Source organism: Heliangelus exortis, chromosome 2 (assembly GCF_036169615.1).
Source record: "Heliangelus exortis chromosome 2, bHelExo1.hap1, whole genome shotgun sequence".
NCBI lineage: Eukaryota > Metazoa > Chordata > Aves > Apodiformes > Trochilidae > Heliangelus > Heliangelus exortis.
In genome coordinates this window covers 103,566,834-103,580,629 of record NC_092423.1, presented here as the reverse complement: position 1 = coordinate 103,580,629, position 13,796 = coordinate 103,566,834, and the positions used below count along the sequence as shown (strand labels likewise).

Sequence of the window (13,796 nt, the reverse complement as noted above, 5' to 3'; positions counted from 1 at the left end):
TTTTGTATCAATAGGATAACTGTAGCAGTCTTTGTAATGCTAGATTGTTATCATAGCCACAAAGTAGGCATGATGGCTATCATTCAGCTCGATGGGGTCCTGAGACATATCACACAAAAAATAGTATTGGAAGGGTTGGACCAGATGATCCTTGAGGTCCCTTCCAACCTGACATTCGATGATTCTACAGTGTATGGCTTTGAACACTATTTGAATTTAAAAAGCAGCAACAAGCTACTGTGAAATGTGGGTCAACAAAAAATTTACCAGCATCTTCATGATTTTAAAAAACTATTTTAAAAAGTAAAGTAAAAACCATTCATTATTCCTTTTTAAAAAATAATTTTAAAAATGTGAAAACCTGTTAACAGATGCCAGAAAACCTCTGGATCAAAATGGAACAAAAAAACCTCATGAAGTTACATTAGAAAGGAAAAGAAACCTGTACTTCAATTAACCTATTTTATTTTTTCCATTTAACAAGTAAAAGAGTACAAAGGAGAGAAAAAAAATGCAGAGATGGACCACAACACTGACCACTATCAGGGCACACCCGCACAATCAAAAAGTGTATCCTTAGGCCTTCATTACACCCACATACCAGTGATCAAGAGCTAGAAAGGACCAAACAGTTACACAAATAGTCCTTAGTTCTATTAGACAGTAATTTTCTCCACAAAGAAATTTATATGCTTTTCTGCACACATTTCAAACACTAACAGAATGGATAACAGAGGTCATTCTCCATCACCTATCCTCTAAGGCTCTTATTTCACTTAGAGCACTTGGGACCAGTCATGGCTACCACAGAACCTGAAACAAGAAAATTCACCATCTGAACCAGCATGGCAATTATTGTGCACCAGTGTGAATACAGAACTCAGGCACTTACCTACCTACCTTATCTACCTTAGCTTCCTGCACATGCATCTGTCCAAACACACATGAGCAAATGCCCAAATGTGTACCCAGAACAAATGGGCACTAACAACTCTGGGGGATAAAAGCCCTGAACAGTCACACTTTCTCATCCCCTCCCTATTTTGACAGGTGAAGTCTTCTCTGGATCACACATTCCTCAGACCTGCATGAATATGACAATGTTTTTTACACTTGCACGGTACAGCTTATGTGCAGTTATGAAAGGAAGACATATCCTGAATTCATCAATACTACCACCTAATGGATCATAGAATCATAGAATCAGCTGGGTTGGAAGGGACCTCAGAGATCATCAAGTCCAACCCTTGATCCACTACCGCTGCAGTTACCAGACCATGGCACTGAGTGCCACATCCAGGCTCTTTTTAAATATCTCCAGGGACAGAGAATCCACTAATTCCTGGGACAGCCCATTCCAGTGTTTGATCACCCTCTCAGTAAAGAAATTCTTTCTAATGTCCAACCTAAACCTCCCCTGGCACAACTTGAGTCCCTGCCCTCTTGTCTTGCTGAGAGTTGCCTGGGAAAAGAAACCAACCCCCCCCTGGCTACCCCCTCCTTTCAGGGAGTTGTGGAGAGTGATGAGGTCTCCCCTGAGCCTCCTCTTCTCCAGGCTGATCTAACATTCCACATGCCAAATTCACACAGCAGCAACTTACTTCTCCGTCTGCATCAGAAACCATTTGATAACACCACACATTTTGGTTTAACTTCCTCTTTTCCTCCCCTTCCCTTTTACCTGATTGTCGAATCCGCTGCAGAGTTTGCTGCACCAGCACTTCCGAACGGGGAACGATAACGATGAAATCTACTTTGCTGAAGTGGCCCAGGTCCAGGCTCTGATTGCCACTGTCTGCTATAGCACATACCTGGGACAAGAGCTTTCTGGCAACTGTGAGCTGTGGCTGGTAAATTTGGAAGGTATCAACATCCAAATCTAGAGTGCGTTTGTTTGAAAAAGAAAACAAAACACAGCAAGAAACAGGTTTGCTTTCCCACCCCCCTCAATAAACATGACCCTACCCTCCATTAGAAGAAGAAAAATCACTCACCAGAATGAAACTCAACACTCTAGAGAGCTGGGTCCAGATCACAATTGCCAGCTTTCCTTTTTTGATCAAAATGTGATGATATATCACATGACCTCAAGTACTGCACATTTTTTAACCATCCTAAGTGTTTTGAGGGTTTATTTGTCATTTAATGACAAATACGAGAATTAATAGCATAAAAATGAATCCTGTATTATCATTACAGGTTTTTTTTTTTTATATCAGTGCTTCTACAACAAATTAAATTTTCATTTATGAACTGCTTATCATAAAAATTACCTAGGGCAAATTTCTTTGAACAACAACTAAAAAAATTCAAACCTAATGAAAATTTAAAACAGAAGAACTACTGTTGCTTTTTAAAGTAATAAGCCACTGGATAAAATCTTGCAATTTACATGAAAGCTGGAAGGTGTCTGAGGTAAAAACCTGGTATGTTAGGTACATATATACCTATATATATTTGTGTGTGTGTGTGCTTATCTCCTGCTTAAACTGCCTCAGTGATCATTTCAGAAGATCTATTATGGGAGAAAGGTCCCTCTCACTGCCTAGGAGACTTACCTCTCCTGTTTTTTTATTCAAGCAGCTTCCCAGTAGCTTCAACCACTGTACATCCATATTTTAGAGACAAAACTAGCTCAGAATAATTGTTTGAGAAAATATGAAGCTTTAAAAAAGCAGTGCACCTGGCAGCTGTCCTAACATGATCTTGATCCATGTTGAGACTATAAACCACCTTGCTTTCATTCAGATCAAATGCAGAGCTAATTAATTTAAGATAGCAGAGTTCTCTTTCACAGGTTAAAAAGCTTTACTGGAGGTTGAATCTGCTTTGATATGAGACCTAAAAGAATCCTGATGTTCACAGCAGCTCAGTGTATCTTTTATCATTACTGTCATACGGAAAGTATGGTTAAAATTCTGAATAATGAGAGAATTCCAAAATGGGAAAATTATAATTAGCATTCTTAGACAAGTAATTCTAACTTACCTTTTACACCTAAGTATCTCATCACATTACACTAAGACAGAACTTCAGTAACTGAATTATAGATTACATTTGCTTAGTACCTTCAATCCAAGCTGTTAGAACACTTTCCCTAAAAGTTTAAGCCTCAGGGCACAAAAGTATAGCAGATATTGTTACATCTTTTTCATGTGGAAAGTGAGAAAAATCAGAAGTTAAGATACAGAACGACACCTGAGGAAATAGGAACATGAACACCGTTCCCTTTTGCCTTAAACCCATGGTTACACTCCCCCTCTAGGCACAAAAGGGTAAAATGCGTTCACAGTGCCAACATTACAAAGGAATATCTTCTCTATTCTGTTTAGTACAGAAGATGATGTATTTTATCTTAGAAACTATAAAACAGCAGAAAAAAACATTGCTGAAGGTTACTACAGAGACTTTCTGTTTGTGACACTGATGTATTGCTACATTCAGCTGGCAGTATTAATATCTGAAGGTTGGCAATATGATGGCAGCTGTCCTTAGGACTTTTCTGAGATGCATGCACATTTTACTCACTTCAGATCTTGCATGTAAAAAAAAAAATACCTGGTTCTTGTGTAGAAACCATGGCAATTGCTTCCTGAGATGACACACACTCACTAACATCTCCATTAAAAGGAATAATGACACTTTCCCCTCGCTGCTGTAGCATTTTCTCCAGCAGCTTGTCCAAATCATCACCTAGGTAAGAATTAACAACATCAAATTATCTGAATGTCATTTCAGACACATGACATAGAATATGACTTACACACATGTTCTTAACAAAGCTGATGCTAAATCTGTAAAGGGTCAGGGGAGTAGAGAGACAGAGAGGGAGGGATAATATTTTTCTCTCTTATTTACTGATTCACCAGTTGAATGCATTCCAAAAACAGAAACCACAGCTGAATAATTTCAGCTCTGTGCCTTTACAGCTAATAGTAACATCTGGTAATTACAAAGAAATATGCACTATAAAACAGTATCTAAAACCTGTGCTAAAACCAACAACAATAAAAGACTCATGCACATGCTGGTAACCTGCCATCAAATTCAGGAATATGAACAGTGTAAAAAATGGTTTGCCACATGATGAGTAACAGGCACTGCAAGGGTGTAGGAGATGAGCACTCCTTTACATGCAGGGAAAGGAGAGAAGAAAAATGCCTCTCAGTGGAGAGGGCATAGCTATATCCATGTGCACTTTAACTGCTCAACAGGAGAGACAGCAACCCCAAAGAAATTATCTTGACTGGAATTTCTGTTTCTTAGGATCACTCACCCAAAGATGTATTTTTGAAATGCGATGCCAGGAAACTAACTTTCCCTGTGATGAGCTCGTAACTGATCTCTTTTAAAAATTCACTGGTTGTAAGCATGCTTTCTGCAAGTGCCCTAGATTGATATTGACCTGAGGAAAAAGAGAGAGCAATTTTTAATACAATGCACCCTCAACAAACTTCTCTTCCTACAGCTTGGGGCACACTGATCTTCAGTCATGGATCTCCACTGTCTCTACCCAGCACACTGGGTAGTCTCAAGTCTATTTTGCTAGTGATGGGAGAATTAGTTTTACTGGTTTAGCACACCCTTTATAAGCTGTTGCCCATAACTTTGCACACTTGGGTGACAAATGATACACAAAATAAGTACTTGTATCTCAGATGGAATGGGTAAATATGAAAAAGTAATTGTGCCTGGTGTGAAAAAGAAGTTAAAAATTGACATTTCTGACTTATCAGCCTACAAAGACAAGATGACTATTCAAAATTCACTTCCATCCAGACGCACCTATGCACACACAAACATCATAGCCAGTCACGAGGGCAAAATTTGAAAATCAACAAGGTAAATAAGTTCTGCTTTCCAGTGGTCTGCAAAAGACTGTGGTCAATCCAGTATTGCCACGTGAAACAGCACGGCTGTCACACGAAACAAAGACAAAGCAACTATTTTGTCACTGGGCCACCTCCAGATATTTCTAAGGTAGCCACACAAACAGTAAGTGTCAGGCCTCTCAAAGAACATGAATGACTGGCATACAGCTGTATTTCTAGATCCTCCTGGACTCCATCTTGACAGATGAATAGTAAGCTGTGACATTGCAGTGGAAAATACAAAGGAGAACAAAAAGAACAAGAGGGATTTAAAAGCTGAAATCCAGGATGTTAATTCAGCAAAACCTGCACTGGCATTTGAAGCATACTGCAAATATACTCACCCAGGACTACTACGCAGAATTCGTTTCCTCTTATCTTTGATGCGCAAATAGCAACAACATAATCTGGGAGCTTTTGCTGATGTTTCATTTCATTGAGAGACCTCAAGGTCTCCGAGATGCCCTCTGCCAGTGAGTTCTGGGTAACAACCACATGCACAAGGTCCCGGGACACGCTAGCGATTAACCTAGCAAGCCAAGGGAGTTGACCTGGTGACACAGAGATGCACTGAGCGCTCATTTGCAAGGATCGCTCTCTTAGAGTGAACTCCTGCATAGCTTTCAACATGATCTGCTCAAATTCTTCCCTCAGGGGTATCTGGTCAGGACCTATATTGAAAACAAGCAAACAGAAGAAGAGTATCTCGTATCAAAATGTTATTGAACCAGGGATAATTACATGTCTACCTTGAGCTGACAGTCTCCTTTGCCATAGTTTTCATCGCGACAAAACCCACTCGTGATTGAGGGGCTACCTACCCACGTGACATATTCTAATTTTTTTTTTTTTTAACACAATGAGGTATTCCATCATACTCCTAGCTTTTCTACCTTCAGAAACCAGTGGGATAAACAAGAGAGTGGTAAAACGTGCATTTTGCCTGGTACAGAAGGATTATTCACATAGCCTCCATATGTTTTTATAGCAGAAAACCCAAATGCTTGTACTTGCAGTCTAATTACAACCATGCAGTATGACAAAATCTGTCAAGTGGTCTTTGTTTTGCTTTTTCTCATCATGTATATTAATAAATTAAGCACAGATGCAACTAAATGTGTTTAAGCTCCCTTTGTCCTTTAGTTAAATTAGTTTAATTTAGCAGATCTTCAAACTTCTAACATTAAGCTGTTTATGCAGCTTTAGATGTCTGTTCCTCAGACTTTGTAAACTCTACTGTGAATTTGGATTGAAAAACAGAAATATAAGCTATCCTATCTTAGCATCATTGCTCCAATGCAGCTCTAATTAACATTTTCCTCAGTAGGATTTGTCTTGCTGTCAATGATACTTGAGAACAGATGAAAAAGAATTATGAACATTGAGTAAAAAGTAACTGTAGTTAAATTTCCAAGATTCTATGACAGTGCCCAAGGAGACAGCTTCATGCATCATCACCTTGCTTTCCTGTGACAAAAAGGAAAAACTTAAACACCAGAGACAGGTGAAAAGCTGGATTTTATGTTTTGCTTTCAGGTCCAAAGAAAACAAGCAAAAGGGGCAATGAAATAAAGGAAATGGAAAGGTTGTGTGAGAAGCAGGGCAGGGAGTGTGTAAATAAACCATAATACATAATCTGTTAAAACATATGGAGAGTGTCACCACCCAGTTGCCATAGGATGGTAGGACAACTATAGGCTTGTAAAAATGCAAGGCTGTTTTCATTTTTCTGGAAACCAAAAAGTTCTGATGAGTCTAATTCAATGCACTATGGGTATAACTCTCTTTACAGTTCTCTTTTTCACAATTATATTTTCCTTTCCCTTCTAATACAGAATCATGTATAGCTTGAAATAGAAGAAAATAAATCATCACTGAAATTGAAGAGAAAAATCATCTGCAGAAATTAACTCTATCTACAATATATCAGACACAACAAAAAAGTTGTTCTACACTAAAAGAAATAAAACCAAGCTTCTGATGAATTGAGGGAGGTTACTTAAGAGACAGGCTCTAGATGCAGGGATCATCATGAATCCAAGAAAATAAAAAATTACTATACCAGTGGGAAAGAATCTGTATGACCACACACAGAATTTCATTCATGTTATTTCTAAGACAAAAACTTAAAAAAAATTGCTTACTTATCTGAAAAGCGCTGTTAAGAAAATGTTCTGAAATTAGTGAAGTGTTTAATACCACAGCTGGCTAACAGCAGTCTTTCTCCACAACAACTATCCATATGAGATGGAAACCAAAATTATAGATACTGATTTCAACAGTTTCATAAATACACACACTGAAACCTGTCAAGGTTACGGGTATTTGGAATTTTCTCTACAAAAATGCATAGGCAAAGGATCGCCTTGATTTCAGAAAATGGAACTGCAAAAAGAATAATACTACATAAAATTCATAGCTGAGAAGCACCTTATTAACATACTTATGCTCCCAAAGGCACCTACAGTTTAAGATAAAATATCCAAATGCCATCAGTTTCTGGGTAGGCACACTCCATGGTGCACCCCAAGGGAGAACAACTCCTTCAACCACTTAGCACTGGGGGAATTTCTGGAATAACCTTCTCCTCCGTGTGTCTGAATATCCCTTCCACTGAAGACAGAGCGTGAGGTTGTGTTTGTAGACACAGTAATGCAACAGTAAAAAGCCGATGATTGCACATGATAGAATGTAACCCACAGTACAAATATGGGCATTCGGAGGTACAAAAACAAAGTCTGAGAACACTTCCCTGCCAATGCTGCCAAAGATAACAGATGTGAAATCTGTGTAAGTACAGGAGACAGACCATAAAAAAACACTGAACTAAAACATACCTCTTTTTTACTTATTCCTTTATCACATTCATTGGAATTTATTTATAGCAGTGCTATGCTCACAGACACAGCTTTAACCGTGTACAGTCTTCGTACAATCATAGAACAATTTAGGTTAGAAAAGACCTTTAAGATCATTTGAGACCAACTCTTAACCCAGCACTGCCAGGTCCACCACTTTATCATGTCCCTCAGAACCACACCTACAAGTCTTTTAAGTAGCTCAAGAGATGATGACTCCACCACTTCCATGGGCATCCTCTTCCAGTGCTTCACAGCCCTTTTGGTGAAGAAATTTAGCCCAATATCTAAACCTCCCCCAGCAGAACTTCAGAGCAGATCACCCTGAGTACCATCCAGCACATGCAGGGTAACCAGGTGATCAGGTCCAGTCAAGATGGGTTTATGAAAGGCAGGTCCTGTTTGACAAACCTCATGTCCTTTTATGACAAGGTGACACACATTTCTTGGATGAAGGAAAGGCTGTGGATGTTGTCCATCTGCACTTCAGTAGGGCATTCGACAGAGTTTCCCAAAGCATTCTCCTAAAGAAACTGGCTGCTCACAGCTTGGCTGGGCATACACTTTGCTGGGTTAAAAACTGGTTGGATGGCCAAGCCCAATGCAGTTAAATCCAGTTGGTGGCCTGACCTGAAGCCAGCTGAACATGAGCCAGCAGTGTGCCCAGGTGGCCGAGAGGACCAATGGCATCCTGGCCTGTATCAGGAACAGTGTGGCCAGCAGGACCAGGTGATCTTACCCCTGTACACAGCACTGGTGAGGCCACACCTCAAGTAATGTGTTCAGTTTGGGGCCTCTGACTACAAAAAGGACATTGAGCTACTAGACCATGTCCAAAGAAGGGCAACAAAGATGAAGAAGTGTTTGAAGCATACATCTTACCAGGAGTGGCTGAGGGAGCTGGGGTTGTTTAGCCCAGCAAAAAGGAGGCTGAGGGGAAACCTTATTGCTCTGCATAAGGCAGGGATGAGTCTACTCAATGAAATTACAAGTGAGAGGACAGGAGGTAATGGCCTCAAGTTGTGCCAGGAGAGATTTAGATTGGATGTTAGGGAGAATTTCTTCACCAAAAGGGTTCTCAGACATAGGAACAGGCTGCCCCAGGCACTGGTGGAGTCACCATCTCTGGAGGTATTTAAGAGTTACATAGGAACAGTACATAGGGATATGGCTCAGTTAAGGTCTTGTCAGTTTTAGGTTAATGGTTGGACTCAATGATCTTGAAGGTCTTTTCCCACCAAGCTGATTCTGTGATTCTCTGATTCAGGCTATTTCCTCTTGTCCTATTCCTTGTTACTTGGGAGAAGAGACCAACCCCAACCCTGCTGTAACCTCCTTTCAGGTAGCTGTAGAGAGCAATAAGGTCTCCCCCTCAGTTACCTTAACACCAGGCTAAACAACCCCAGTTCCCTCAAATGCTCATCATAAGGCTTGTGCTCTAGACCCTTCACCAGCTTCATTGTCCCTCTCTAGACTAGCTCCACCACCTCAATGGCACTTTTGTAGTGAGGAGATCAAAAATTAACACAGTATTCAAGGTGCAGCTTCACCAGTGCCAAGTACAGGGGGACAACAGTAGATTTAAAATGAAAGCATCTGAAGTGCAGCTACTTTGTTTGCTTCGATTTGTGATATCATTGTGAGATTGCTTGCTGATTTCTGTAAACACAACAGCATTATCCTACAATCTTGTCATGATCCTACAGGAAAACTCAAAGGAATTCTCAGATATAGCTTTTTTTCACAAACTGAGCACTTTCATTAATATTCTTACGATCTGTGATCACAGTCTTGTGCAAACATACTTCGTGTAAGTAGTAGGATCTGAAAAAATTAGGCAAGGCTCGGTATCCATTTCATTTTTCTGTCTGCTTTTTTATCTTTGCCTTTAACTTACTCTTTCACAATACACCCCGGAAGAAAGAATACCTTTTTTTAGACCATTTTTCTTAAGAAAAAAAGAGCCTCACATGAATGAACTGTTAATTGATGAGGGTTTGATTCTCTTCTCCTCGTCAAACTGGCTTCCCTCCAATCACCTTTAATCTACTTTTATTTTACAAAATAGCATAAAGGCTACAGTTCAGCTGTCACATATCCAACCATTTAAAGTTTATAGCAATATTCAAACTAGGAACATGCTTTGAACCCCATGCTCTGCAGAATGTTTTTACTTTTCTCCTCATTAGGCTTTTTCTTCTTACAGTGCTGGTGCCTATCTCCACATAAGGCCAAATAGAAAACTATTCAGCTTTGCACAGCTAAGAACAAAAGCCAAACTAAACACTTGCTAATAAGGGAACTTCTTCATGCTGAAGGCATGGTGCCTGCAAGCCCAGTTCAGCTCCAGAAGCTTTGCACAAAGCCTCCTCTAGTATGCAGCATGTATAGACTTACTGCATCCATCTGAGGTTGGATTTGTTAGTGAAGTTTGGTTCATTGACTCAATAGGTTTTGATAAATAATTTCTTTTGAAATGGAAGTGCTGTATCAGCTGGCTGTATGTTTCTCTGAAGGAAATGCACAGGCTGCCTCTATCAATCCAGAACTGAGGCAGCTGGTTTTCACATGCAGACCCTACAAACTTTCCAGAGAATATAAAAACCTCAAATAAAAATAAATTAAGCCTACAGAGAAGGGCAACAGAAAAATATTCAGCCTGTAAAAAAACAAAGGAACACTTTGCCAGCTCTAACCTGGCATCCAATAGGCTACTAAGGCAGAGAATGATAAATAAAGCAAACAGGTCACTATTACAACAGAGAAGATGGCCTCCCTCCTGCCTGTAACAGTACTGCATCAACAGAGAACAGAAAATTGTTAAGAACACATGGATTAAACTTAGAGAGTACATTTACTCCCCAGATGATAGAGTTATCACCAGTTGTCCTTCTTTTGAAGTGCTTGCACATTTCACACCATTACATATTACAGATGGCCTATCAGAAAGATAGTACAGGGAAGCAGTGTGCTCCTCACTCAAGTCATTTCACACTCCTCTATGATAAGCAGCATCTTTTCAAACACAGAAATGAACACTGAGACTTCTGTGAGAAGTTTCCCAACACTATCCTGAATTACACTTTCAGCTCTGAAACCTTACTGCTAAGATGCTGCCTTTCACTCTAAGGTAGGGAAAAATGTCTGCACCTGAAACAACAGAAAGAAAATCTGGTTTGCACTCAAACTTGCAAAGACTCCATTTCAAAAACATCTACAAGAATGAGATTTTCACTGAATAACTTGCCTTAGTCTGAATAACAAATGTGGTTTTCATGTAAACAGTGTTGTCACCAAAACAATGATGACCATCACACATCTGCCAGCATTTGTCACAAAACTGAATAAAACAGACCGAGTGTCCTTAGAAGAAGCTGTGATAACTGATGGCTGGATACTCTAAGCAAATTAGTTATCTGCATTGCAAATCGATTTCACAAAGGTGACCTGGTCAATCCCCATATGGAGAGTACAAGCAGTATCAGCCTTCAAATTCATTTAACTTCTTCAAACTGAAGAACAAAGTAGCAAAGTCTCACACGCTAGATGGAGCCACTTACCTCTTCCAGGCACGAAAAGAGCCAGAAAATTGGCTCTGAAAAGGACATACAGAAAGGGGGGAGAAAAAAAGCAGAGTCACAAATAAAAACAAGAGCTTATGACAAATTGCTTACCTAGTTGGACAAGATACTGAATAGTTAGAAGTATCATGTTCTCCACACTTAGCAGCTGACTGCTGGTCAAACCCAGGAGATCTAAATCCTTATTTTCCAGCTGTGGAATCTTGTAGCAATTCACCAGCAAGGGACTTACAACAATATCACCCACATTTCCATAGAAATAAGGTAAAGTGCCATAACCTTTGATAAAAGAAACAAAAAGATAACCCCAGAAATTTCCAAAATATATCACCTCATGAAATCTTGCACACATTCCCAAGCTGCTTCTTAATGTTGTTGCAAAACATACTTCACCAGTGAGTGTTCTGGGCATTCAAATTGCTTACAAAATAAATGGCATGGGCCAGTGATCCTTTGCTGTGTTTTACAACAAGTAATCACAAAGGTTTGCAAAAACTAACAATAACTGTATACCAGCAGGATAATAATTATTGTTATCCAAATACAAATGGGAATATTATCTATTTGGGTCTTTCTCTGACCTTTAAATACATAATATAATGTACTGCAGAATATAGTCTACAAAAAAAGAGAATCAATGGAAGCAAAAGTACATTGATCTTAACATTATAAAAGCAGCAGAAGTCACATTAGCATTGATTGAGCCACTGTGCTATTGCTGTGATTGATTTCACTTTTTTGCCACTGTTTCCATGAACAGCTTAAATAAACATCAACAACTAAACATGCTGTTCTCCTAGGTAAAGCACATGAGCACAGCCTAACTCCTTTTCTCCTTGAGAATGTTTTCCTTTCAAAAAAATTGCAGCACAGATTTTGCCAACCCCATCCACTTGGGTACATCTGGTTCTGTGCTATTATTAGGATGCTGTTTCTCAGGGCCACAAACGTTTAGCCGAACTGAAGACTTCACTGGCAACTCTCCAAGAGCCTGAGGGCTGCATTCAATTTGCACTTAAGCTGATGACTGTAGGCACCCTCATCTTTAATAAGAAAGTGTTTCCCTGAAAACCGCTAGAGCACCATGGTAGGGCTTTAGAATAGGCTTCCAGAAAAAAAAACAACAAAAAAAAAAAAAACCCAAAAAAACCAAAACAAAAAAACACAACAAAACCAAAAAAACACAAACATTAGGCAAAACAAACCAGAGGTAATGTAACCCTCTCCTAGTACACAGCACTGTTAATTTTATGAGAACTGTATTAGGACTATGTGTGCAAGTGAAGACTTTGAGAACTCCAGGAATAATAATTTTTCCACAGATTGTGTTCAGAAGCATGTTCTGTTAACACTGAAGCTTCTTCAAACAGCCATCTTTATGATGCCACACTGAAAACAGATTTAAAGAGTCAAAAAATCACTCATCAAAATTTTGGCAGTACTACCTGACCCATCTTTTCAATAGAGTATGCCCATGTAGCTCAGCTTGAATGGGGTATTTGTATTATGAGTCATATTTTTAAAGTAAAAGTAATGTCTTTCTAAGGGTTAACAATATACTTCATACAGCTAATGGATTTTAAAAGCCTGGTCTGTCATCTCAGTTGCTTACAAGAAGTATGGGCTAAAAAGGACAAATAAGCATGATTCACTTCTGATTAGTGAGTACAAATCAATTTTCTGGTTCTCATGCTGAATCCCTGGGCTTCAAGATCTAGACTGTAAACACTGCAGGAAATAGTTGCTTGTTTTGTAAGTTGTTTACACTGGAAAGCTATTTTCATTACATGGAAACATTTCTATTCTTGGATTTTACAAAAATCTTATTTGTACAAAAATTTAATTTGGCCAGAGGTTTTGTTAAATTTGACCTAGTCATGACCTGTTTGCAAATCAGGTTCTCCAGGAATGCCCTAACTACCAATTTTAAATGTTGAGCAAACAAAGCAAACTATCTGTGACAAATTGACTTCATATCATACTGAAACACCAGAACCAACAACAAGAAAGAAAATAATTCTTGGTCCTAGAAGAGCATGCATTTGTTCAAAATGCACCATTTGATTCCCCACTGTAAGACTTACCTATCAGAATCACTGGTCTGACTCCTGAGTTATTCAGCAGGTTTTCAGGAACTATTACAGTCTCCCCTGCTGGGATGGGTTGAGGCTGTAAAATTCCAGTTAACATGGATTGAGGAACTGGGACTGACAAAAGAGGCTCTATAAAATAAAGAAAAGAGAAGTTTCCATTACTAAAAGGCTCATACTGTGATTTGGCCGTATGAACAAATAAAAAACCAAAAATTACTGCAGATCACTAACTGTAATAAAATTCAAAAGGTCTCTGCATTTCCTGCTCTAGTTTTAAGTAATTTAAATTAAGAACCTATAACCTCCTGTAGCCCTACCCCTAAAATAAAACTTTTCCTGACCACTGCATTGTTGGTGGGAAGGGGGAATGAAAGAGGAAAACACAGTTTTGAA

General features: G+C 39.1%; 1 protein-coding gene across 16 annotated transcripts in view; it reads right to left on the bottom strand.

Moving 5' to 3' along the window:
• GREB1L (GREB1 like retinoic acid receptor coactivator) overlaps window positions 1–13,796 on the bottom strand; it is a 140,169-nt gene that overhangs the window by 28,586 nt on the left and 97,787 nt on the right. For all 16 annotated transcript variants that reach the window (XM_071737279.1, XM_071737282.1, XM_071737283.1 and 13 more), the window contains 6 exons: window positions 13,395–13,532; window positions 11,404–11,589; window positions 5,216–5,542; window positions 4,277–4,405; window positions 3,559–3,693; window positions 1,682–1,879 (listed from right to left, as the gene is read on the bottom strand). In XM_071737279.1, the coding sequence (XP_071593380.1) occupies window positions 1,682–1,879; window positions 3,559–3,693; window positions 4,277–4,405; window positions 5,216–5,542; window positions 11,404–11,589; window positions 13,395–13,532 (1,113 nt within the window). The remainder of the gene's footprint in view (window positions 1–1,681; window positions 1,880–3,558; window positions 3,694–4,276; window positions 4,406–5,215; window positions 5,543–11,403; window positions 11,590–13,394; window positions 13,533–13,796) is intronic.